Source organism: Myotis nattereri (genome assembly GCF_964212035.1).
Source record: "Myotis nattereri genome assembly, chromosome: 5".
NCBI lineage: Eukaryota > Metazoa > Chordata > Mammalia > Chiroptera > Vespertilionidae > Myotis > Myotis nattereri.
Genome location: NC_138080.1, coordinates 10759456 through 10786206, shown reverse-complemented (window position 1 = coordinate 10786206; position 26751 = coordinate 10759456). Strand labels below are relative to the sequence as shown.

The 26751-nt window shown below is 47.4% G+C and overlaps 1 protein-coding gene across 1 annotated transcript in view; it reads left to right on the top strand.

The window, feature by feature from the left end:
• ELAVL1 (ELAV like RNA binding protein 1) overlaps positions 1–26751 on the top strand; it is a 40073-nt gene that overhangs the window by 8012 nt on the left and 5310 nt on the right. Inside the window, exons 2-4 of the mRNA XM_081093307.1 lie at positions 6825–7012; positions 19801–19904; positions 21503–21656. Of these exons, the coding sequence (XP_080949433.1) occupies positions 6841–7012; positions 19801–19904; positions 21503–21656 (430 nt within the window). The 5' untranslated portion in view covers positions 6825–6840. The remainder of the gene's footprint in view (positions 1–6824; positions 7013–19800; positions 19905–21502; positions 21657–26751) is intronic.

Below are 26751 nucleotides of genomic sequence, written 5' to 3'. Positions count from 1 at the left end.
TAAAAAAATCAATAAAATATATTTTTTAAAAAGTTCCGTCATCCAAGAAACAAAAACACAGTTGACAATGAGGGGGTCAGGTGTACCAACCACTTGTGCAATCAAATCCTCGTGTAACTAAAGTGGGCCCTACGTATACGTGGATTTCCAACTGTGGATCAAAAATACTTATTCCTCAGTGTTCCCCCTGTGTAGTCAACTCTTCTTCTGCTTTCTGCCCCTGGCAGCCACTGATCTAACACCCTGATTTTGCCTTTTCCAGAATGAAATCATGTACGTGTCTCAAAATCGTACAGCAAAAACACTCAGCAAAATGTTTTTGAGATACATACAAGTTACATGAATTAGTAGCACCTTTTTATTGCTGAGCAGTATTCCATTGTGTGGTAGTTTATCCACTAACAGCTTGAAGGACATTTGGGTTCCAGTTTTTTGGGTTTTTTTTGTTGGTTTTTTTTGTGGTTTTTTTTTTTTTAAATATATTTTATTGATTTTTCACAGAGAGGAAGGGAGAGAGATAGAGAGTTAGAAACATCGATCAGCTGCCTCCTGCACATCTCCCACTGGGGATGTGCCCGCAACCCAGGTACATGCCCTTGACCGGAATCGAACCCGGGACCCTTCAGTCCGCAGGCCGACGCTCCATCCACTGAGCCAAACCGGTTTTGGCTGGGTTCCAGTTTTTGGTGGTTATGAATAAAGCTGCTATAAACACTTGTGTATAGGTTTTTATATGTACACTAGAGGCCCAGTGCACAAATTCATGCACGGGTAGGGTCCAGCCAGACCAGCCCAAATCGGGGCGGATCGATGCTGGGCCTGTCAGGAGGAGGATATGGCGGGAGGTTGGCCAGTGGGCCCTGCTCCTGATTGGGGCGGGGGGGGGGGCGATTGGGGGCCAGCAGCCTCAAGGAGGGGCCATGGATGGTTGGCCAACCGGCCCTGCCCCTGATGGGAGTGGGGAGGCTGGCTGTGGGAAGGGGCTGCAGGCCGATCAGGGTGGTGGGGGCCCATCGGGGGTGGGGCCAGGTGGGAGGAGGGGCTGCAGGAGGTTGGCCAGCTGGCCCTGTCCCCTATTGGGGCGGTAGGGGCCCATTGGGGGCAGGGCGGCCAGGAGGAGGGACTGCAGGAGGTTGGCTGGCCCCACCCCCTATTGGGGTGGCGGGGCCATCAGGAGCGGGCCAGGGTGGGAGGGGCTGCAGGCTGATCAGGATGGTGGGGGGCTGGTCAGGGGAAGGGGCTGCATGAGGTTGGCCAGCTGGCCCTACCCCCTATTGGGGTGAGGTGGGATCAGAGGTAGGGCCAGCGGGGGAGGGGCCTTGGGAGGTTGGCCGGAAGCCCCAACCCCGGATCCTGGCGGTTCGCTGGCCACAGTGGGCATCATAGCAACCGACTGGTCATTCTGGTCATTCCAGCGGTCCAGTCATTGGCTTTTTATATATATATAGATCACTTTCATTTCTCTTGTATGAAGACTAGGAATAGGAACTGCTAGTCTGTTTTCCAAAGTGGCTGTAGCATTTTTACATTTCCACCAGCAATGTATGAAAGTTTTGGCTTCTCCACATCTTCACCAGAAGTTGATATTGTCTGTTTTGTTGTTTGCTTGCTTTTGTGTGTGTGTGTTTTATTAAAATACTAGAGGCCTGATGCACAAAAATTTGTGCACTCGGGGGTGAGGGGGGTCCCTCAGCCTGGCCTGTGCCCTCTCGCAGTCTGGGACCCCTCGGGAGATAACGACCTGCTGGCTTAGGCCTGCTCCCGGGTGGCAGAGGGCAGGCCCAGTCCCTAGGTGAAGCCCCTGGTTGGGCTCAGAGCAGGATCGATTGGTGAGTTGGGGCACCGCCGCCTGTCATGCACAGAGCAGGGTGATCGGGAAGTTGTGATGCCACCCTCAGTCATGCTCAGGGTAGGGCCGATTGGGGGGTTGGAGCACCATCCCCTGTCACACTCAAGGCAGGGTCGATGGGGAGGTTGCGGCGCCACCCCCTGTCATGCACAGAGCAGGGCCAATCAGGGGATTGGGGCATTTCCCCCTGTCACTCACAGAGCAGGGCCCATCAGGGGGGTTGGGGCTCTGTACCCTGTCACGCACAGAGCAGGGCCAATCACGGGGTTAGGGTGCAGCCCCCTGTCACGCACAGAGCAGGGCCCATCAGGGGGTTGGGGCGCCGCCCTCTATCACCCACAGAGCAGGGCCAATCAGGGGGTTGGGGTGCCGCCACTCTCACACTCAGGGCAGGGCCGATGGGGAGGTTATGGCTCTACCCCATCACACACAGAGCAGGGCCCGTGGTGGGGGGGGGGGGGGGGTTGGGGCACCGCACCCTGTCACACACAGAGCAGGGCCGATCAGGGGGTTGGGGCGCCGCACCCTGTCACACACAGAGCCACAGGGCGATCAGGGCGTTTGGGCGCTGCCCCCTGTCACGCTGATCCCGGTGCTGGGAGGCATATTACCCTTTTACTATATAGGGTAGAGGCCTGGTGCACAGGTGGGGCCGGCTGGTTTGCCCTGAAGGGTGTCCTGGATCAGGGTGGGGGTCCCCACTGGGGTGCCTGGCCAGCCTGAGTGAGGGGATGATGGCTGTTTGCAGCTGGTCACACACCCTTCAGGGTGGGGGTCCCCACTGGGGTGCCTGGCCAGTCTGGATGAGGAGCTGAAGGCTGTTTTCAGGCTGGGGGTGACTGAAGCTCCCAACCGCTCATTTTTTTCTTTCTTTCTTTTTTTTATTCTGGGCCAGCTTTAGCTTTGAGGCTTGGCTCCAGCTCTTAGGCCTCCGGGGCTGAAAGTAGGTTTCTGGCCTTTGCTTACAATGTTGCGATCCTGCTGGCTGAAGCCCGGCAGGTTTCTGGGGTTTTGTTTAGCTTCTATGTTTCTTACATAGTTGCTTGAAGCTCAGAGGCCTGCAGTGGCAGGCAGGAAACGTTGGAGTCCTCCGTCACTGAAGCAAGCAAGCCTCATGTTAGTTTCAAGCTGCCTGGCTGCCGGCCGCCATCTTGGCTGGCAGTTAATTTGCATATTGCCCTGATTAGCCAATGGGAAGGGTAGCGGTCGTACGCCAATTACCATGTTTCTCTTTATTATTAGATAGGATAGTTGACATACAATATTATATTAGTTTCAGGGATAGTTTGCTTTTGTTTTATTTTGTTTTAGCCTTTCTAAATGGGTAATAGTATCTTGATTCTCACCCTAAATGCAGAGAGGTTTTAATTTGCATTTCCCTAATTAATGACATTGAGCATCTTTTCACATGTTTATTTGCCATCCATATATCTTCTCTTGCCATTTTTTAAATTGGGTTGTTAAGTTTGGACAGTTTTAAAAAATACATGTTCTAGATACAAGTACTTTTGCAAATATGTGATTTGCAAATATTTTCTTCCAGCCTATGGATTGTAATTTTCCTAGCAGCGTCTTTTCACAGAGCAAAAGTTTTAACATTTGGTAGTATCCAGTTTCAATTTCCAGTTTATCAATTTCCAGTTTCAATCCAGTTTATCAATTTCTTCTATATGGATTGGGCTTTTGGTGTGGTGTCTAAGAAATCTTTGCCTCATCCAATGTCACAAAGATTTTCTCCTAGAAATGTTCTGTTTTTACATTTTGGAATAGAGGTCAGCACACTTTTTCTGTAAAGAGAGCCAGATGGTAAATATTTTCAGCTTTGTCACAATTACTCAACTACGTAACTATAGGGCAAAAGCAGCCCAGACAATACATAAACAAATTAGAGTAGCTGTGTGCCAATAAAACTTTATTTATAAAAACAGGCAGTGGGTCAAATTTGGCCCCCAGGTCATAGTTTGCCGACCACTGTTTTAGAAAGTTAACTTTTACCAGGGGTAGAAAATACACCACACCTCTCTGGATAATGAGAATGAGTAATTATTGTTCATCCATGAAGGCAGGCTGAAGGAGAAGGCAGAAAAGTAGATGCCTAACACAAAACAAGAGTGAAGAGAGGGAGTGATAAAGAAAAAAGAGGAAAGAAGAAAAATATTACAATCCCATTTGGAGCAAACTTCAGTGTGTTTTTTATCTTTATCTTTAAAAAAAAAATTTTTTTTCAGAGTGCATTTTAATTTCTTAGAGTTTACCCTTGCACTTTGGTTCAGGTTTCAGCAGATGTTTTTGTTTGCTTTTGAGCTAATGATCTCAAAGTCTCCTGCTCACAGACAGTTTAACGGGTTTGTGGAGTTTTTCATAATTAAACCTGTTAATGCTGGTGGTCCTGTGCTTTTTACTGAATGTTGGTATTATCTAACCATTCCCCAATAATGCATATTTAAATTATATTCAGTGTTTTACTTTTACCAGCCAGGGGGTTATGTGTTCTTATGCATGTTTCCCTACACATGTGTGTTTATTTCCCTAGAACAGACTCCTACAGTTCTGAGTTGGAGGGTAGTATTCACATAAAAAATCTTGGTAGGCACTACCAAGTTATCCTTTAAAAAGGTGGTACCATGTCACACTCATATCAACAGTCTATAAGGGTATTTCCCCTTTATCTTTAAACTGGATTTATTCCCTCTAACAAGCAAAAGGTAGCATCTCTTATTTCACATCTCCTTCATTATTCTCGAACTTGAGCTTCTTTCCATAGTTTCCTAGCCATTTGAATTGCTGGCATCTATTAGTTGCAGTGAATATCCTTTGATCACTTGTCTGTTAGTGATATATATATATATATATTTTTTTTTTAATTAATTTGTAGATGTTCTAAATGGACTTTTCTCAGCCACGGCAGTATTGACATTTGGGGGCTGGATAGATCTTGGTAGGGACTGTCCTGTGCCTTGTGGAATGTTCAGCAGCATCCCTGGCCTCTGCCCACTAAATGCCAGTGGCACGTGCACACACACACCCCACCCCCCAGTTGTGATAATCAAAATTGTCTCCAGACATTGCCCAATATCCCCTGGGGGCAGAAGCACCCAGGTGAGAACCACCAATCTAAGTAATATAATAGGTAGCAAATACAGTTGACCCTTGAACAACATGGGGATTAAAGGTGCTGATACCCTATGTTAGGGGTCCTCAAACTACGGCCCGCAGGCCACATGCAGATACAAATGTTGTATTTGTTCCCGTTTTGTTTTTTTACTTCAAAATAAGATATGTGCAGTGTGCATAGGAATTTGTTCATAGGTTTTTTTTTAAACTATAGTCCGGCCCTCTACCGGTCTGAGGGACAGTGAACTGGCCCCCTGTTTTAAAAGTTTGAGGATCCCTGCCCTATGTAATCAAAAATCCACCTTATAGCCCTAGCTGGTTTGGCTCAGTAGATAAAGCTTAAGCCTGCAGACTAAAGGGTCCCAGGTTCGATTCCAGCCAAGGGCACATGCCTGGGTTGCAGGCTTGATCCCCAGTAGGTGGCGTGCAGGAGGCAGCCAATCAATGATTCTTTCTCATCGTTGATGTTTCTATCTCTCCCTCTCCCTCCCTCTCTGAAATCAATAAATATGTATATATTCTTTTTTTTTTTTAATCTACCTTATAAAAATGCAGTTGGCCCTGACCGGTTTGTCTCAGTGGATAGAGTGTCGGCCTGCGGACTGAAGGGTCCCAGGTTCAATTCCAGTCAAGGGCATGTACCTTGGTTGTGGGCACATCCCCAGTAAGGGGTGTGTAGGAGGCAGCTGATCAACGTTTCTCTCCCATCGATATTTCTAACTCTCTATCCCTCTCCCTTCCTCTCTGTAAAAAATCAATAAAATATATTTTTAAAAAAGTGCAGTTGACCTATGAACAGCAGATTGGAACTATGTGGGTCCATTAAAGGCATTCCAAAGCCTGCATGCTTTCAATTCTGTGTTACGGTCAGCTGTATTTTCTCCCAGTCTCCTGCTTGTCTGTTTCTGATGCCTTTTGGCATGCAAAGTTTTGAACCTTATGAAGTCTAACGTTCTAATCTCTTTTTTTGGCTTTTGATGCCAAACTACTTTATAAAGAGCAGGGAACAGAACATTTGCAAATAAGTAAAAGAAATGCTGGGAGATTGGACTAATGTTGCACATTGTATATGGAACTTAAATGATGGTGCTGAAATTGTATGTGTCTTTTTTGAAGCCCTCTTAGTAAGTAGAAATGGTTGAACTTGGAATTGTTTTGTTTTAACAGACTTTTTTAGAGTAGTTTTAGGTTTACAGAAAGATTGCAAAGAAAGTACAAAGTGAGTTTCCATATACCTCTCCTCGAACACAAAGTTTCCCCCATTATTAGCATCTCACATTAGTATGAACCATTACTGATACATATTATCTGAAGCCCGTAGTTGCTTCAGGGTTCCCTCTTGGTGGTGTACATTCCATGGGTTTGGACAAATGTGGAAAGACATGTATCCACCATTATAGTATCACACAGAATAGCTTCACTGCCCTAAAAAATCCTCTGTGCTTCATCTATTCATCCCTCTCTCAAAATTCCAGCAACCTCTCATCTTTTTATTGTCTCCATTGTTTTACCTTTTCCACAGTGTTGTATAATTGGAATCATATAATATGTAGCCTTTCAAGCTGTTTTCTTTCACTTAGCGGTGTGCATTTAAGGTTCCTCCATGTCTCTATGGCTTCATAGCTCATTTCTTTTTATTCCTGAATAATACTCCCTTGTGTAGATGTTTTTTTCTCCATTTACCTACTGAAGGACACCGTGGTTTCTCCCAGTTTGGGGGCTGCTGTAAACATCCATGTGCAGGTTTTTGTGTGAACATATGTTGAAGAGAAAACTAAGTGCTAATGCAGTCATTAGTTTTGTTTCACATTCTGCAATATGAACATTAGGAATTTACTTGATTTTTTTTTTTCCCCTGCAGATTTTTAAAAAATACAATGTCTAATGGTTATGAAGACCACATGGCCGAAGACTGCAGGGATGACATCGGGAGAACAAATTTAATAGTCAACTACCTCCCTCAGAACATGACCCAGGATGAGTTGCGAAGTCTGTTCAGCAGTATTGGTGAAGTCGAGTCTGCAAAACTTATTCGGGATAAAGTTGCAGGTAAAGAAACCAAGACGTTTTTGTAGAGGGAGTGCTTTTGGTTGTCCTGTTAAGCACTGTCTTTTTTACCTGTGACTCTGCAGCATTCCTCAGTGTAGAAGAGCTGCAGCCTTGCAATGATACTTTTAAAGTTTCATTTTTATCTCAGACTCTACTCTGCCACCGCCGTGGTATAAGATTGGATATATGTTCCCAAAAGAGGTAAAAATCAACATTAGACAGAGAGCATGTCCAAAATAAGATGGTGGAAGGGGAGGAAAAATGAGGAGACACCAGAAACTAGGTCTGCTCTTAAGAGCTGGAAGGTGCCAAAGAAGGACAGCCTGGCCTGCTGTGGGCTCAACTATGGAAGGGACTCTGACCAGCGCCCTGCTCTAGGCAGGCCCATTCATCTTCCCAGGCTCCCACTCAGTGGGTCAGGCCCACTGAGTCCCCAATGAGTGGCTCCTCATTAGGTTTGGGTGACCTTGACTGTTGTCACTCCATCAACCTGAACATCTGAAACACACTGAACTTGACCTCTGTGTGGGAATGGGAGCATGGCAGTGGTTCAACAGGCTGTATGTGAGGTTGGTTGGCTGGTTCAAAGCCCTGCTCTCCACTCCCTCAAAGTATGACTTGTAAGCCTCAGTGTCTCCATTCATAATATGGGTATGGTGGTGCCTACCTCCTGATGTTACCTACCTCATAAGGGTTTGAGGAAGGCCCAGTAGTACCTGGTAAGGTTGTCATTCTGAGAGCATGGTTTCAAGGACTCTGGAGAAAAATATGGAAAGACCAGGTACTAGGATTCTTTTCTCCCCAGGGAAGAACACTGTTTTAGAGAGCTCTCCCCCTCTTTGTCCTCTTCTTCTTCCTCTTCTTCTCCCTCCTTCCTCTTCTCCTCCTCTCTTCCTCATCCTCCATATCTTTCTCCCCCACCTTTTCCTCTTTCTCCTTTCCCCTCTCTTCTTCCTCCTCTTCATCCTTCTTCTCCTCCCCCTCCCCTTCCTCCTCTCTGCTCTGGTGAGCTGAGGAATGGACAGTCTTCCCAGGATGGCTTTGGCTGCCACCTGGGTTGTGGGACCATGTATGATTCCCTACACTGAAATTAATTTTAAAGTAAAACAGCCCTGGCCAGTGTGGTTCAGTTGATTGGACATTGTCCCATGCACCAAAAGGGTGCTGGTTCAATACCCAGGTTGTGGGCTCAATCCCCAAAGTGGAGCGTACAGGAGGCAGCTGATCGATGTTCCACTTTCTCTTTCTCTCCCCTTTTCTCTAAGTTTTAATAAAAAAATATATTTTTTAAAGTAAAACAGTATTTTTATTATAGAATACAATAATATTTAAATTTACATGACAGTAGCCTAGCCAAAGTGGCTCAGTTGGTTGAGCGTCCTCCTGTGCACCAAAAAGTTACTGGTTTGATTCTTAGGGCACATACCTGGGTTGCAGGTTCAATCTCCCCAGAGAGGGCATTTATGGAAGGCAACCAATCGATGTATTCTCTGATACATCAATGTTTCTCCTTCTCCCCCTTCCCCTTCCTCTCTCTAAGCATGTCCTTGGGTGAGGACTTAAAAAATTTTTTTTTTCATAACAGTAGAGTAAGATATTGAACCACATGTACCCATTGTCAACTCTCAGCATTTGCGAGAGATGGGACGATGCCCATGACTGGATAACTCCTGGAGAGGCTGGCTGACCCGTATAAGGAATTGGTTTGTCAGAGGAGGGCTTGGAACTCAAAGTATTTTTAATTAATTAATTTATTTTTAAAATATATTTTTATTGATTTCAGAGAGGATGGGAGAGGGAGAGAGTTAGAAACATCAATGATGAGAGAGAATCATTGATCGCCTGCCTCCTGTACTCCCCCTACTGGGGATTGAGCCCACAACCCAGGCACATGCCCTGACTGGGAATGGAACCGTGATCTGGTTCATGGGTTGACGCTTAATCACTGAGCCACACCGGCCAGCAGTCTCTGCTCTTTTAAAAAATCCTTGCTAGCCCTGGCCAGTGTGGCTCAGTTGGTTAGAGCAGCAGTCGCCATTGGTGGTCCGTGAGATCTGAAAGGTTGGCAACCGCTGGGTTAGAGTGTGTCCCATAAAGGGTCACAGGTTCAATTCCCAGACAGGACACATACCCAGGTTGCAGGTTTGATCCCTGGTTGGGATGAATAGGAAGCAACCAATCAATGTTTCTCTCCCTCTCCCCCTGCCTGCCTCTCTAGAATCAATGAAAAACATATCCTTGGGTGAGGAGTAAAAAAAAAATCCTTGCTAAAATTCGCCAACTTCCTGTAGCTCAGGTTTTCTCAACTTGAGCACTATCACTATTGGGGACTGGATAATTCTTGGGGTGGGGCATCCTGTGTGTTGTAGGATGTTGAACAGCATCCCTGATCTTCACCCACTAGATACCAGTGGCAGTTTCAGAATTGTGATAACCAAAAAAATGTCCCCAGGCATTGCCAAATATTTCGGAGGGGGTAGAATCACTTACAATTGAAAACCACTATTCTAGCTATTGTTCTTCTCCTGTTCACAGACACAGCGAATTACTGTCTCCTCTTCCTTCTAGAAGCCTCTTCCCTTGGCTTCTGTGAACCACCACCCTGGTTCTCTTCCAACCCTGAGGCCTTGCTCTGCCTCCCTTGCAGCCCCTTCTGAGCTACTAACTTCAGCAGTCCTCAGGGTTACTCCCAAGCCTCTTCTTTATAAGTCTGTATGGTGGTAAGTGGATGCACCTGCAGCTTAGCTCCCCCTTTAGTTTGCCACTTCTCTTTCACAAAGCTCCTCTAAGCTTCAGACCCCTCAACTGCTCAAATTCAGTGTTTTTCAAATTGAACTTGACTTTCCTGCAAGCCAAGGAAAGTGCACCACCCATTGTAACCGATGGCACCACTGTCCACTCATTGGCTCTGCTCAGAAATATAAACATGACCTTTGACATGTATCCCTGACTTTTCCCTTTGGATGCTTCCATCTCTTTTCTTCCATCTCCCCTGCCTTCATACTAGACCAGGCCACATCATCCTCTGCCTACATTAGTGCTCTTGCCTCTTAACTGGTCACCCATGCTCCCTCCAGACCATTCCCACTGCAGCAAAGGAATCTCTTTAACACTCCATATCTTACTCTGTCACTCAGTTTCTTTAAAACCCCTCCCATTTCCTTTAGGATGCTTTCCCTGGCCCAACCCGGTCAGTTTTAGATGCCTCACTTCTGGGTTCCCGTAACATCGGGGCAGACCTGCAACATGGGTTTCCACACTACACTGAAGTTGGAACTTTATTGTCTATTAGGTCCATATAGTTCTTGGAAGCAGGGACCCTATTCATCTCTGTATCCCTGGAGGTAGTCATAGTCTGTTGAAGGAATGAATAAATAAAAGGGTCTGGAGATTGGAGGAGAATGCGTATCAGCATGGACATTCATTCACCCTGCAAATATTTATTGAGTGCTGACCATGGGCCAGGCCCTGATGACAGGAGGAATGAGGGACGGGGTGGTCACTGGGATCCAAGAATGTTTCACTTGGTGACCTCAATATTCAAAATATTTCTGGCCAGCCAGGCTCCAGCCCCACATGGGGACATGCATTTGTTGTTGCTTGTTCCATCCACAGTCACCAGCTAGCCTTACTGTGCAGCCCTGCCCTGCTCTCTATTCTGGTGTTTGGTCCTTCTGCAGATGCCATATGGTCCATGGGGGACCAGGAACCAGCCTCTATCCTCCTGGACTGTTTGTCATACTGGCCACTTGGTCTTCAGCCTCTAGTTCAGTTTTGCTCAGCTTCTGTCTTATTGCTGTGCACCTCTGGTCAGGATAAAGCCCTTACCCCTGCCTGCAGCTCACAAGTCTCCCGGGGACCTCTCCCCTCATCCCAGCCACTGCACCCCACACACACTTTCCTCTCGGATTGGAATGAGCTACTTGTCATTCCCTAGACATGCCCACAATTGCACACTTGTGATTTCATAAATTGCACAGTGTGATTTCACACTGTTCCCTCAGCAGGAATGTTCTTACATATCTAGTCAGCCTGATCACTTTTTTTCTCTTTAATGCAAAATAATCTTTGTTCCTTATAGAAAAAGATTTCACGTGAGATAAGAAAAGTTTAAATTACCCATAATCTCACAATAGTGATTCATGTCCTTCTCAACCTGTGGGTCACGACCCCTTTGGGGGTCGAACGACCCTTTCACAGGGGTTGCCTAAGACCATCAGAAAACATATAAAATTGCATATTGTTTTTGTGATTAATCACTATGCTTTAATTATGTTCAATTTGTAACAATGAAAATACATCCTGCATATCAGATATTTACAATACAATTCATAACAGTAGCAAAATTACAGTTATGAAGTAGCAACGAAAATAATTTTATGGTTGGGGGTCACGACAACATGAGGAACTATATTAAAGGGTTGCGGCATTAGGAAGGTTGAAAACCACTGTTCTAGACTTATTTCTTTATTCCTTGTTGTAAGCAATTGTGTTCTTTTACAAAATGGGCTTGCACCACCCAAACTATGTGGAAACTTTTCTTCTGAATTTGTGGAGATTTTTCTCTGCCATTGAACATAGCTATCTCCTCATCATAATGGTTACATAGTATTCTGCTGTATGGAGGTTCTGAGTTTATACAACAGGTTACTGTAGCTGTTTTTCTCTATTAACCTCACTGAGATAAATATCCTGGCACAAATCTTTGCTCTCTGGTTATTTCCATAGGAAGTCTTTTTAGAAGTGAACCAACAGATGGGATAGTGTATATAGTCGTCCCCCTTGTCTGTGGTTTTGCTTTCCATGGTTTCAGTTACCCATGGTCAACCACTGTCCAAAAATATTAAATGGAAAATTTTGGAAATAATAAGTTTCAGATTGCACATTGTCCTGAGTAGCGTGATGAAATCTCTTATCCCCCTGTGTCCCACCGGGAATGTGACATTCCTTTGTCTAGCATCTCCACGACACATGTGCTCCTTGCCAGTGAGTGACTTAGTAGCCGTGGCGGTTATCAGATCAGCTGTTGTGGTATCTCAGTGCTTGTGTTCAGTTGACCCTATTTTACTTCATAATGGTCCTAAAGCATAAGAGTAGTGATGCTGGCAGCTCGGACATGCCAAAAAGGAGCCGTAAATGCTTCCTTTAAGTGAAGGGTATGTATGTATAAAAAGAAACATAATATATGTAGGGTTCAGTGCTGTGCTGGGTTTCCAGCATCCACTGGGGGTCTTGGAGGTAATACCCTGAGGATAAGGGAGGATTACTGTACTTTCTAAAACCCCTTGACCCATATTGCCAGCTTGCCCTCCAGTTTACACTCCCTTCCCCCACCAGCCCTTCCACCCCCTGATGTGGCAGGGTTTCTCATCTTTGCCAGCCAGCCTAAGTGAAGAATGGCATCTAATCCTGGTGTTAATTTGCATTTCTAGGAAAATTTATCTGTTTTCCTATACTTACTGGCTGTTTGTACTCTTATAAAATACCTTTCTTATCCTTTGACTGCTTTCTTTCTTTGGGGGCATTTGTTGTTTATTTATTGCCTCCTTAGTTCACTCATCTCCCCAAGACCCAGTCTCTCCTTTAGTGAAGTCTTCCTTTGAGCCCCCATGGAAGTTTTAAGGAGGACTTGACTGCTCCTGCACTCTGATGTTGCAGGGAAGGCCTCGTCCACAGGGCGCTCACCTACCTCAGCCATGGACTCCAGGTCAATTTGAGAAACACTAGGGGATTAAAATAAATCTGGCTGCTCTTGTCTGCAAATAGAAGATGAAATGCTCTGTAATTATCTATTAGTTTTAACCCTTGCCCAAAGAGAGAGGAAGTATGTTTGGAAATGGAAAAGCACTTGCCCAAGGTAGTCTGACAGGGCATGAAGAGTGCTCCATGAGGAGGCAAGTAGGCTTGCTTTTCTACAGGCAGTGGCTTTTGGAGTACTGGATCCTGACCAGCAGAAGAACATGGTGTCAAGGAAGAGAGGGTTGGGCACGGACCCCAGCCTCTGGCCCCACCCAGATGCACTGAATCAGCCAGACTTGGTATTTGAACATCTGACATTTAACCTTCCTGGAGGGAGAGCAATGCTAGGGCCATGGCAAATCTGAAAACCAGAGCTGAGCCCAAGCTGGCTTGGCTCAGTGGTTAGAGTGTCAGCCCAAGTACTGAAAGATCTTGAGTTTGCTTCCAGTCAGGAGCACATACCTGGGTTGCAGGCTTGTTCCTCAGCCTGGTCTAGGCTCGTGTGGGAGGCAGCTAATCAATGTGTCTCTCACATTGATGTTTCTCTCTGTTTCTCCCCCTGCTCCCTTCCACTGTCTCTGAAGGATCAATGGAAAAAAAGTATTCTCTGGTGAGAATTAACAAACAAAAAAAGAAAGCCAGAACTCAGAAGCACTGGGCCTGTTGGTGGCCCTTTTCCTACAACATGGGAAGTGAGAGATGGGAGGAGTGCTGAACTCTGGGACATCCTTTGACCTCAGACCCAAGGTTTATTTATGCTTTATCCCTGTCCCTTCTCCCTCTTCTCTTTCTTTCCCTCATCTTCTGCCCCCCTCCCCTGTCCACCACATCTCCCCTCCAGGACTCTGGTGGCCCTCATCCCCAGCCCAAAGTCCAGGCAGGCCCTGTTCTTCTCAAGCCCTAAGCACCCTATGTAGGATCCTTGCCCTACCCAAGCTCTGACACTGAGCATCCCTGCTCCTCCAGCCAGACCTCAGAATTCTCTCACTTGGGGCTGGTCTTCCATCATCCTGAAGGGCAAATAGGCCTTGATGGCACTGAGTCTAGCAGGCTCACTGTCTCTATGAGGAGGAGAATCATCTGTAAGGAGCTGAGAAGCATAGATTCCCATGCCTGCCTGACATCCCGGGTCCCCGGACTCTGAAGGCTTCTAGGGAGCTGCACCATTACCTGCATGACTTGTGGACCCTATTAGAGAAACAGTAACTTAGAGACTGCTTTGGGAAGTGAGGGTCTTCCACCAGGTGCCTGGGATTCCTCTGTATAACCATGAGAAATCCTGCTCTCTGGGGCTCCACACCTGCACTTCAAGCATCAGCTCTCAACCTGTGCGTGTTGGAATCCTACTGAAGCCACCCCACTCCTGCTCCACTCCACTCCCATTCCAATTTCATTGCTCTGCGATATGGCTTGGGTAGTGATCATCTTTTAGAAGCTTCCCTGGTGATTCTAATGAGAAGCCAAAGATGAAAGTGATTGGTTCATGGTGAAGGTAAGAGTGGAGGTTGGTGCTCAGCACTGTGTTAAGCACTTTGCTCTACAGCAGTGATGGCGAACCTTTTGAGCTCAGCGTGTCAGCATTTTGAAAAACCCCAACTTAACTCTGGTGCCGTGTCACATAGAAATTTTTTGATATTTGCAACCATAGTAAAACAAAGATTTATATTTTTGAGATTTTATATATTTAAATGCCATTTAACAAAGAAAAATCAACCGAAAAAATGAGTTCGCGTGTCATAGGTTCGCCATCACTGCTCTACAGCATCATCAATTGGGTGAAAGCCAGGGACTCCCATTTGTTCCTCCACCGCCTTTCTTCTTGCTGCACACAGGTGCCCACCACAGAGGGTAGAACAGATTGAGGGGACAGAGCCAGCCCTGGGGATGGGTATGCAGAGATCCCTCCCCACCTGGCCCCAGAAGGCTCAGCCCATCCCAGGAGTGCTGGCACTTTAGGCTCCTCTGAAGCTCTCTCCGGCATCAGCCTATCTGCAGGTCTTCTCTGTGGGTCTTCCTTCTGCTGCCCCCTCTCTGGTGCATACTGCTCAAGCTCACAGACACCACAGAATCCTAGCTTGACCTACTGCATCTGCTTTCCAACCAGCAGCCACCTCTGGTCCATTCCCTCATTTCCTGGAACATACTCATTGTCTCTACCTCAGAGACTTGGAACTTGCTCTTCTGTCTGGAATGCTTGTCCTCAGCTATCCAGAGGTCTTGCTTCAGATATCACCTCCTCAAAGGGTGCTCCTGTCCACCCTGTCTACTGAGGGCCCATCCTGTCAGCCTCTCACCACCAGAAAGATTCTCCTCCTAGCACCTATGCAGTGGTTTGTTTCTTGCTGGTTTGTTGTCCAATTTGCCCACTGGGATATGAGTTTTTTAAAGGTAGAAGCTTCCTCCTTTCTGATCATCATCAAAACCCCACCCCACCCAGCCAACCTGGCCTGGAATCTGGCACATACCAGGTGCTCAGTTATTATTGGTGGACTCATTCAGGAAAACTGGAGTGGGTGTAGGAACAGGAAAGGGAGGCAGTGGCCATCTAAGGCTGTGCAACTTCCTAGGTGACATTAGAAAGTACAGGCACACAGGTGGTCAGAGAGGTCACCCAGGAAGACTGATGGAGATAAAGGACCAAAGGCAGAGCCTTGGGGACCATCTTGATGAAATTGGCAGAGGAAGAACCCGAAGAGGGACAGCTGGAGAGAAAGAAAACTTGGCACTGTTGTCACATCCTGGAGGAGGTGGCACTTCAAGCTGAGAGCTCAGGGAGCTGGGTCCTGAAACTGTCCATGGGCAGCACCCAAGGGCCATGGACAGCCTTGGTAAGGGTAGTGCTTGCAGTCAGCAGTGACCACTCTAGGGAGCCAGCCAGGGCCACCAAGCACTGAGGTGGGGCAAGGCCCGTGTTTATATGCTGAGAGGAGCCGCTGTAGTTGAAGACACAGGAACAGGGCCTGGGTGAGTCTTCACTGGTGTTTGGTTTCTCCAGCATTGCTTAGACCACTTGAGGCACCAGTAGGGAAGAAGACTGGTGATACTGGGTGGAATTGGCCTTGTGGGAGGAGCAGAAAGACAAGGAAACCGGTGTGCAGGTGCTGCTGATCAGGGAGGAGTGGAGGAGCCTGTCCAAGGCTGTGTCAGAAAGGACAGACTCTTGGCCTGGCTACAGTGAGAGACTGACAGAGTGAGGTTGAAGAGCAAGCGTTTGGGCATAAAAATTCCAGGCAGGCTGGAGTTTGGTTGGGAATCTACCACAGACCTCCTCTGCATCCTCAGCTCTCACATTTGTGGTCTGGAATGTTTGCAGGGACCCTAAGTCCCTGATCTGGAGCTGATTGTAGTTTTCTAAGTTGTGCTATGACTCTCCTGCTAGATGGGCCTGGACCCCACAGCCCTCCTCTCCAGGGTCCTCACTGTTCAGGCTCAGGAGCTGAGTCTCTGAGGTCCATGGGGTTTTGTTAAAAATATGGGTCTGGAGGGTCAGATTTTGTTTTTGTTTCTTTAAAAAGGAAAGCGGCTGTATAAATAATTTATATAGCTACTCTACCCTGGAGGAGGCAGAGTGGAATTCCACAAGGTATTCCCTAAGTGTGGGCTGTGCCATGACTTCCTTCCAAAGCCTATTGTTTGGGGTTGGGGGATGACCTTACAATGGAGAAGAATCCTGCCAAACGGACTGCTCTGCCGGGAGATGAAGGTCAACATCATCTGTGATAAGTCACTTTGACAGCATGCGCCCCTGATGTCATGAGAAGGACATTCATTGCACTATGTGATCTTCCTCCCCAAAACCCATCATGCCAACCTAACCATGAGAAAAAGCATCTGACAAGCCCAGATTGAGAGGGATTCTACAACGTTCCTGACCAGCCCTCCTCAAAACTGTCAAGGTCATCACAAGCAAGGAAGGTCTGAGAAATTGTCTCAGCCAAGAGGAGCCTAAGGAGACATGATAACTAAATGTTACGGGGGATTCCGAATGGCATCCTGGAACAGAAAAGAACATTAGGGAAAGACAAATACTATGGAAATCAAATATGGACTGCAGTTAATAATAATGTATCGTCTGGCCGGTTTGGCTCAGTGGATAGAGTATCAGCCTGCCGACTGAAGGGTCGCGGGTTTGATTCTGGTCAAGGGCACATGCCAGGGTTGCAGGCTCGATCCCCATAGGGGGCATGCAGGAGGCAACTGATAGTGATTCTCTCTCATCATTGATGGTTCTTTTTTTTTTTTTTTTTTTTTTTTAATTTATCGCTTAAAGTATTACAAAGGGTATTACATATGTGTCCATTTTATCCCCCCGCCCTAGACAGTCCCCTAGCCTCCCCTATCCCCCAATGTCTTATGTCCACTGGTTATGCTTATATGCATGCATACAAGTCCTTCAGTTGATCTCTTACCCCCCTACCTCCTGCCCCCCCAACCCTCCCCGGCCTTCCCGCTGCAGTTTGACAATCTGTTTGAGGCAGCTCTGCCTCTGTATTATTGTTCAAAAGTTTATAATGGTCTCTATTATCCGTGAATGAGTGAGATCATGTGGTATTTTTCCTTCATTGACTGGCTTATTTCACTTAGCATAATGCTCTCCAGTTCCATCCATGACATTGCAAATGGTAAGAGTTCCTTCCTTTTTACAGCAGCATAGTATTCCATCGTGTAGATGTACCACAGTTTTCTAATCCATTCATCTACTGATGGGCACTTAGGCTGTTTCCAGATCTTAGCTATGGTGAATTGTGCTGCTATGAACATAGGGGTGCATATATCCTTTCTGATTGGTGTTTCTGGTTTCTTGGGATATATTCCTATAAGTGGGATCACAGGGTCAAATGGGAGTTCCATTTTCAGTTTTTTAAGGAAACTCCATACTGTCTTCCATAGTGGCTGCACCATTCTGGATTTCCACCAGCAGTGCACAAGTGTTCCTTTTTCTCCACAATCATTGATGGTTCTATCGCTCTTTCTCCCTCTCCATCCTCACTCTCTGAAATCAATACAAATATAGTTTTTAAAAAATAATGTATCACTGCTGGTTTATTACTTGTAAACAAGTGTTCTATCCATTCTACTATAAGTTACTAATGGGAAACTGGGTGTGGGGTATATGGGAATTCTACGTTATCTTTGTAATTTTTCTTTAAATTTAAAAAAATAATTTTTTTTTTTAAGTGGCAAAACTGAGTTAAGCTGTCCTCTGGGTTCCAAGTCTCATTATCACAGAAATGGGCCTGGGTTCCTGTAGCATCTCAGGTTGAGTCAGCATAGCTGCAATGTGGATCTCCATCTCTGTGTGGCTCAGGGCGTGGTTGTATTTTTCATTTATTAATTTTTTTAATCCTCACTTGAGGACATGCTTAGAAAGAGGAAGGGAGGGAGGGTAAGAAAAAGAAACATCGATCAGTTTCTTTTTAAAATATATATATTTTTATTTATTTTAGAGAGGAAGGGAAAGGGAGAAACAGAAACATCAATGATGAGACAGAATCATTGATCGGCTGCCTTCTGCACATTCCACGCTGGGGATTGAGTCCACAATCCAGGCATATGCCCTGACCGGGAATCAAACTGTGACCTCCTGGTTCATAGGTCGATGCTCAACCATTGAGCCATGCTGACCGGGTGATCAGTTGCCTTCTGTATATTCCCCAACTGGGAATCAAACCCACAACCTAGGTAGGTACCCTGAACGGGAATCAAACCCATAACCTTTTGGTGCACAGGATGATGTTCAATCAACTGAGCCACTCCGGCCAGTCGGGCACCCTGGTTGTATTTTTTACCTGCTCATTGTAACCCTCTGCCAACTGGAGGAATGGAACAAAACTCAATGAAGGTGGTCCTTGGTCTTACACACAGCTCCATTTTTGCTCAGGGCAGTGCCTGTGTGTAGTGGGTGCCCCCTAATGTGGCATGTGCATGGGTCAGATGTGGGCACATTGGTGGTTCTCTTCCTTGCGTATCCTCCTGCTCCCCCTGTTGTGAAGGTGTAAGGCTCCTTCCACCTCTGACCCTCAGCCTTTGCTCCTCTCTGGCTTCCTGGGAACCCACAGAGCCTCGCCTTCTATGCTGAGGCCCTTGTGGGTATCCAATTGGTGGCCACTCCCACTTGTAAAAGTTTCATAAAGAGCTGGAACATGTTACCTGTAACCTTGGATCTCTTTGGAAGGAACTCAGGTTCTTGGGGCCCTGCAAGCTTGGCCAAGGCTGTGAAGGCGGTACAGGGGCTGCCCAGCAGGGCTGGGACTTCTCTAAGTGCTGCCTTCTCCCTGTGCTTCCCACTGGGGTGCAGATTTGGGAAAGTAAGAGAACTGACACTGGGTGGCACCAGAGCCCAGCAAGCTTTCCCTGCTTTGGGGTATGAAGTGGTAGAGAAATGCCTGTCTACCTATCTGCTGCCTGTAACCGTCCTTCTCCCCTTCTCAGACCCAGGCCCCTCAGAACCCCACAGAGTAGTGATCACTAGTGGGACCAGTCATTGTCATTGCTTTAGTGATGGTTTCCCCAGGATGTAGTCAGTAGCACAGTTTTTCTTTTTAAATAACTTTTTTAAATCCAGAAGTAACATTTGTTCTTTGCAGAAAATGTATAAGTTTGCCAAAGAAGTATACCAAATAAACCATTAATATAGCCGGGCGGGCCAGCGTGGCTCAGTGGTTAAGCATCAACCTATGAACCAGGAGGTAATGGTTCGATTCCTGGTCAGGACACATGCCCGGGTTGTGGGCTTGATCCCTGGTGGGGGTTGCACAGGAAGCAGCCAGTCGATGATTATCTCTCATCATGGATGTTTCTGTCTATCTCTCCCCTTTCCCTTCCTCTCTGAAATCAATAAAATATATATTAAAAAACAGTTATAAATAAACCATTAATATAAATTATAAACACATTTCCTACAGACCCTGGCTCTTAAGGTTCCTGTGTTTTTTGTCTTTTCTCTGATCTTATTCTTTTGAGCCCAGCCAGACATAGGAGGGCATAGTCCTTTTCATCCTCTTGGTCTCTCTTGGTTGGTTTACCAGTGTGCACATGTTCTCCCACAGGACACAGCTTGGGCTATGGCTTTGTGAACTATGTGACTGCAAAGGACGCGGAGAAAGCAATAAACACACTGAATGGCCTGCGGCTCCAGTCCAAAACCATTAAGGTAAAGAGTGGTGAGCAACACCTCATTCATTCCTGTCCTGGGCTGGAATCTGTGCCAAACCTGACTTACCTCACCATCACTGTCAAGGGCACCATTAGCATCTCAGAAACCTGGTTCTTCCAGGGCCTCTGGGGAGCCTCCTGACTGCCCCAAATTGAGGTATTGGCATCTCACATGTGTGTTGAGTGGTGACTATTCCAGGCCTCATGCCGTGGCTCATGGCATCCTCGCCCCACCAGTAAAAGGAGGTTCCCCATGAAGAGCATGTAGAGAGGGGAGCCCCCTTCTCGGCCCAGGCCTCCCCTGCCTGTCTCATGTCTGGCTGTGACATTCCTATTCTTGTGCGCCCCCATTTTCATGCCCTGCTTTCCCCACTCCTGGCATACTGTAGTGGCACAGCATTGTCACCCTTCCAGCCCCATCACAGCCACTTCATTCGACATTCACTTAGCACATGTTTATTGAACACCTACTATGTTGAACAAATCAGACAAACATGCTCTCATAGAGCTGGGAGGGGAGTGTTCTTGGCACATAGAACTACACTCCTGTCCTTCCTAGCAGGACTGAGCATTCTGGTAAGAACACACCTGTTGTCCATGCCCTCATGCTGCCCAGTGGCACAAGAGTTTATACTTGAAATTAAAAAAAAAAAAAGAGTTCATATTTGCTCCTGTGTTATGGTTTCAGGCTCCTCGTCACATCAGTTTTGTGACCCTCAGAAAGTTCTGCACATTCCCCACCTTCTGGAGCACACGGTTCTCTTGTTTCCTCCCCTTCCGTCTCTGTCTCTCAGCCTCCTCACTCAGTTCTGACTCTGTTGTGTGTGACTGAGTCCCATTTCCCTAGATTGCCCCTTTGTGGGCAGAAGCCTTCCTCCAAGCTGCCCTTTTCCAGTAAGACCTTGGTCCCTCCTTGTGGCCTGCAGCGTCCACACAGCTGTCACTTTTTCTTCAGTAACCTTTTCTTTGAAGAAAGGATCAAAGACCTTACCATCAGCCCCTGCAGCCTCTCACCACCTCTAGTACATACATGCCATTTTCTCTAAGCCATTACAAAAGTTCCTTTTAGGCTTTCTTCAAGTTTGCAAAACATAAGCCCAAAATGCCTAGAGTCATTTAATATTGAACAGTTGTGTGTGGAACTCAGGGCTCCCCTAGCACTCACGTACCCATCTGGGCTCCTGTGGTGAGCTTGCCTATTGGCAGGTGAATGTTGCATTCCCAGCAGCACCCAGCTTTCTTGCCCACCACTCCTCATAGGCAGGTCTTGTTCCCAGCCCAGCTCATCATCGAGAGAGGGATAAGGCCTTGGTAAGTGCACAGGTAACAGGGTTCAGTCCCTGCTCTGTCACCAACAAATTGGGGATCTTCAGTTACTTACTTTAGAAAACAGGAATAATGTTCCCTTCATTGAAATGTGAAAATGCTGCCAGCTATCAGCTCATTGCCTGGTCAGTGGGGAGCTGCCTCAGGTGATGAGTGTTTGCGTGTTCTCCCACCATAGATTGGCTTTTTCTCACCCCAAAATTTAACACCCTTCCTTGATGCTTTGGCCACACACCTGTCCTAACCCCCGAAAGTGGTTTTATTTTCAAGGTGTCATATGCTCGCCCAAGCTCAGAGGTCATCAAAGACGCTAACTTGTACATCAGCGGGCTCCCCAGGACCATGACCCAGAAGGATGTGGAGGACATGTTCTCTCGATTTGGGCGAATCATCAACTCCCGAGTCCTAGTGGACCAGACGACAGGTACGGAGGTGGCCTGGGATGCACGGTGAGGTTTTCCTCTAGGCCAGGGGCTGGATTTTCTAGGGAAGACAGATCATGTTTGATTTTAAATGTCATTAGTTGTTACACCAATGAAAACAGAATCAAAATGAGATGACATTGGCATTTGTTCTGTGAGACTGGGGAGATAAAGTGGCATGAAAGAGCCCCTGAGTCAGGCTGGCATTTTATGGTGAAAACACCAAGACATTGGGGCACCAAGACATACCTTCCCTTAGGCACCCAAATGTCCCAGCCTGGCCTGTGGATGGGTTACAAAGATTTGCTGCTATTCTTATTGCAGGCATACAATGTGTGATGTGACCATCTTTACTCTTGGTCCAGGCCTTTCTGTCCCAAAGCTACAAGGGTGACTGTTTCTGATGATTTAGATGCCCCGCCCACAGAACTCAGCAGTGAATTTTCTCGCTCATTATCCCGGCCCCTCTCAGGTCATCTCAGTTCAGGACATTAGCTGCTTGGGCTCTGGGCGTTGCTGAATCAGCCTTGGGCAGACAGACTGGCAGGAAGCTGGGTTCTGGCCCTGACTGTGGCGCTCATTCCCCGCTGGCCTGGGACCTGGGATCAGGCTATCCCTCGCCAACTCCTATGCATGCCTCCAGCTGGGGAGCAGAGAGCTTGGGCCATGCCTTCTTTTTGACCCCTCAGAACTGTTCCTGCCAGGAGTGGGAATCTGCTGACAAACTAAAAAGGACGCTTCTTGCCTCCGGAGCTCAGTGAAGCCAGTAGAATTGTCTCCATTTGATTTTTATGTTCTTCCTACACAGAGTATTCACCACGCCCTTGGCTGTGGTATTAAAACTAATATTGGGTAATTAGGGCACAGGAAGTCATAGCTCTGAGATGACCTCCCCTTTGCAGAGCAAACCCTGGAGAGCAGGTAGGTGGGGTCACACACATTTTTTCACGTTCCCCCCAAGCTGTGTGCTTTGGGGCATCTGGCCTTGTCCCCTGCTCTCCTTTCTCTAGCCCCAACTGTGGAAGCTGAGATTGGTGCCTGCTGGAGCCTGGCCTTGAGAGGAGTGGGCAGCTTGATTGACCCAGGGGCCTGAGGAGGAGAAGTGGCTTGTGGAGTATAGTCTGCAGGCTCAGGTCACTGGCGTTTCATGGGAGCTCTGGGTATACCCCTAGTCTGGCACAGACACCAGGTTATGCTGGAGTGACCCCATCTGACCCTTTGCTGGAGGGTAGGGGGTGGGCATAGGGTGAGGATGCCATTTATTTGGGACAAAACCCCCTGGCCTGTACTAGATTAGTTTCCTAAAGCCCCCATTGAGAGAAAACAATGCAGTCAGCTGGTCAGTGCATGTATTTATTCCCAGCTCCACCTGCATAGGAGTGTCTGAATGGGCTGCCTGGGGACCCACCTTCCTGCTTCCATGGCCCTCCTTTTCTAGATTGCACAATGACTGCTTTGCCTCAGCTGATCTCTGTCCAGCACTGCTGAATGGGGCCTTGCTCTCTGGAGCCCAGCGACCTTGAGAACATACCCCTGGCCATGTAGCGTTTGTTTCACTTCTGTAGATAGCTCCCTCAGCCCTTTGCTGGGGATTTTGCCTCCTTTCTGTCTGCAAGGCTTTTATCTCCTAGTGTTGGGGGCCCCTCAGGGTTGCCCCCAGGCTCAGCTGTGACCTTAGGGTGGTGTACTAGACCCTCACTCTCCCTCAGGCCTCCCTGCCAGCTACTTCAAGGAAGGAACTGGGGCCCCCACCCCACACCTTTTCTGTTACGGTGTCCTTGCAAGAGGACAGGAGGGAAGGGAGAGATGAGGGGCTCCTGGACTCCCTCTCCCAGCCCTGCTTCCTGACCTGGGGCTAGAATTAGCAAAAATGTGAGTCCCCAGGGGCTGAGGGCTCCCTTCTTCCCCTTGCTCTAGTGGAGGCTACCCACCCAGGGCCCCTCTACTGGGATCCCATGGAGCCCACAAGGAAATGAGGCAGAGAACGGCATGGCAGACAGGTTTGACTTCATGTGATATGCTTTTTAGTGTTGAAGAAATAGGAAGCTCTCTTAAGAAACCTTTGCATCCTGAACTAACAGAACTTAATTTTTTAATTTTTCTTTGCTTCTTTATCCATTTTAATTGTAAACTTTATAATTTACTCATTTGGAGATTGTGCCATTTATTGGTCTCTGCTCTTAATTCTAAAAAACACTAGTAGAAAAGAAGGATCTCTTACCCTTTGAGACAGCATGGAGGGACCTGGCGAGTATTATGCTAAGTGAAATAAGCCAGTCAGAGAAAGACAAGTATCACATGATCTCACTCATATGTGGGATATAATGATCAAAATAAACTGATGAACAAAATAGATCCAGAGACATAGCATAGAACAGACTGTGGAATCTCAGAGGGAAGGTGGGGGTGGGGGGAGTGATCAACCAAAGAACTTGCATGCATATGTGCATAACCCATGGACACAGACAATAGGGTGGTAAAAGCCGGGGTCAGGGGTGGGAGCAGGTTGGAAGGGGCAGTGAAGGAAAAGGGGGGGACATATGAAATACTTTTAACAATAAAGATTTAATTACATTTTTAAAAAATCTATCTAATAATGAGGTGGTATGCAAATTGACCATCACTCCAACACACAAGCTGGCCGCCCCCATGTGGACACAAGATGGCCAGCAGGAGAGGGCAGTTGGGAGGGACCAGTCCTGAAAGGGAGGGCACTTGGAGGCGATCAGGCCTGCAGGAGAGGGCAGTTAGGGGTGACCAGGCCTGCAGGGGGGGGGGCAGTTAGGGGTGACCAGCCCTGCAGGGGAGGGCTGTTAGGGGCAATTGGGCCATCAGGGGAACAGTTAGGCGTCGATCAGGCTGGCAGGGGAGTGGTTAGGGGGTGATCAGGCAGGCAGGCGAGCAGTTGGGAGCCAATAGTCCTGGATTGTGAGAGGGACCCCAGATTGGAGAGGGTGTAGGCTGGGCTGAGGGACACACACACACACACACACACACACTGTGCATGAATATCATGCACCAGGCCTCTAGTACATAAAATAAAAAACACTAGAGGGAATTTTTTTTGAAGATAGCTCTATTTTTTCCCTCTAGTGTAGATTTATCACATTGAAGTGTAGATTTATCACATTAGTGAATTAACGCTTTCTTGCACTAAATAACATTTTCTTTCTCGGGTTTTGTTCATTGCATCGGGAAATTTTCATTTGAAAGTCATTTTACAAAATCAAACAGGAAATCCCACTTGCATACACACTCTCTCTGCTTGATCTTAAGGTCTTTATAAATAGAATAAAACCATCTCCCAGAAAGCAGCTTCCTATAGGAGCCTGCCAGCTCAGCATTATTTATCTAAAGTTAGATTTTGTTCAGGTTTCCATCTGTCTGAGCTATTATTCATGCCTTTTAAGAGTGAATAAAAACAATACTTTTAAGTGTTCTTTTGAACTGAAATAAAAAAATAAGCTCAGGTTCTAGATTTTTCTGGGGCATACATGTGATTGCTAGGTCTGATCTCACTAATTCAGTGAGTGTCTCTGGCTGTGTGAATTTTAAAGAGTCATGAAGCCAACGTGGGGGCAGCTTTCAGGCCGCTAGGAGCTTCTGTATGATCTCCCAGGGCACTGTGCAGGGGAAAGGGGTAAGCTAGGACAGGGAGCTTCCTAGTTGGAGTGTTGTGTGCTTTAAGACCCAGCATGGGTTGTCCACAATATGTTACAGTTGTAAACAAAGAATCCTTGGCCTGAGGGTCCCTGACTATTCATTGTGTGCTTCAGTGGGGCCCACAGTATCACATCCAAGTCAGGCCTCAACATGGGATTCTAGATACAGGTGTCAACCATGCCTTGCAGTGACACTTGTCATCTGATGTGCCTGAGTCTCTCTGTGCCCCTCCAGGGCCTCAGGACCAGCCAGGGAGACTCATGCCCCATGCCCACCATGGGGGAGGCAGTTGGTAGGAGGGACCCTGTGGGAAATGGTAAGGAAAGGTACTGGAACATGGGAGCTGAATGGGGGGACATCTGGTGTGTTCAGTTAGCTGGTGGCCCTGTGAATGGCAGGCAATATGAGAGTGTCTAGGATAGGGCTATTGACCACAGCCATCCCACCAGTTACACCTGTGACTCCAGCCCAGCAGTGTCACCCTCAGACTGGCCCTTGCTGTCACCTCTCCACTACACTTGAACCTTCACTGTGTATGTTTTGTTTTGTTTTTGACAATGTTTCTTCTCAGGAGAAGGAGCCAGGCTCTTCTGTGACTCCAAATTCCCTCACCCCAGCCCCACCCCATTCCTTGAGTTCTTCAAGGGCCAAGATCTCCTCATCATCCCCCCAGACCCAGAATGTGGATAGACAGGGTTTGGGGGCAGCTGAACCCTCTGCTATCTGGTTTGCTCAGGTCTCACACTCATGCCAACTGACCAGACACTGCCTATAGCAGTTGGGCCTTAGATCTCAGGCAGCCTGGTCCTGTATCGTGTTCCTGCTCTGTTGAGGGACTCAGCTTACCTACAGGGGCCTCAGTCTAGGTAGCAAGAGAAGATACCCACCTCGAGGCAGATGGAGGCCACGACAGGGTCCCTGGCCCATCCCATGCAGGGAGAGATGAGGGGCTCCTGGGAACAAGACCAGGTATGGAGTAGGCCTAAGGCAGGGTCTCTTAACCTACCAGGCGGTCTGGGGGGGACTGTCAGCACTGTTGTGTGTGCCTGGTCAGTTTAGGGGGAAAGAGTGAGTGGCATCACTTGATTCTGAGGGCAGATTGGGGTCCACAGGAGGTCCCAGGACTTTCAAGTAGTGAATGAGCTGATGGCAGCAGGAAAGTGCTGTTAGGGTGAGGTTTAGTTACTGGGACTCCGCGCCCTTCAGCGATGAAGGAGAAGGCTGAGCTGGGCACCTAGTAACCAGGGGTTCTGTTGGGCCCACTAGAAAGGCAGCAGGCTGCAAAAGCCTGTCCGGGCTATGCAGCCAGGTTGCTCCTTATTCACAATAGGCCCTCAGAGGCACCACTGCTCCTCAGGCACATTGGGAGGATAGGGCAGGCATGGAAGGGGGGGGGAGGGGGGAGGCGGGTCCAGAGCCCAGGGAGACTTCTCA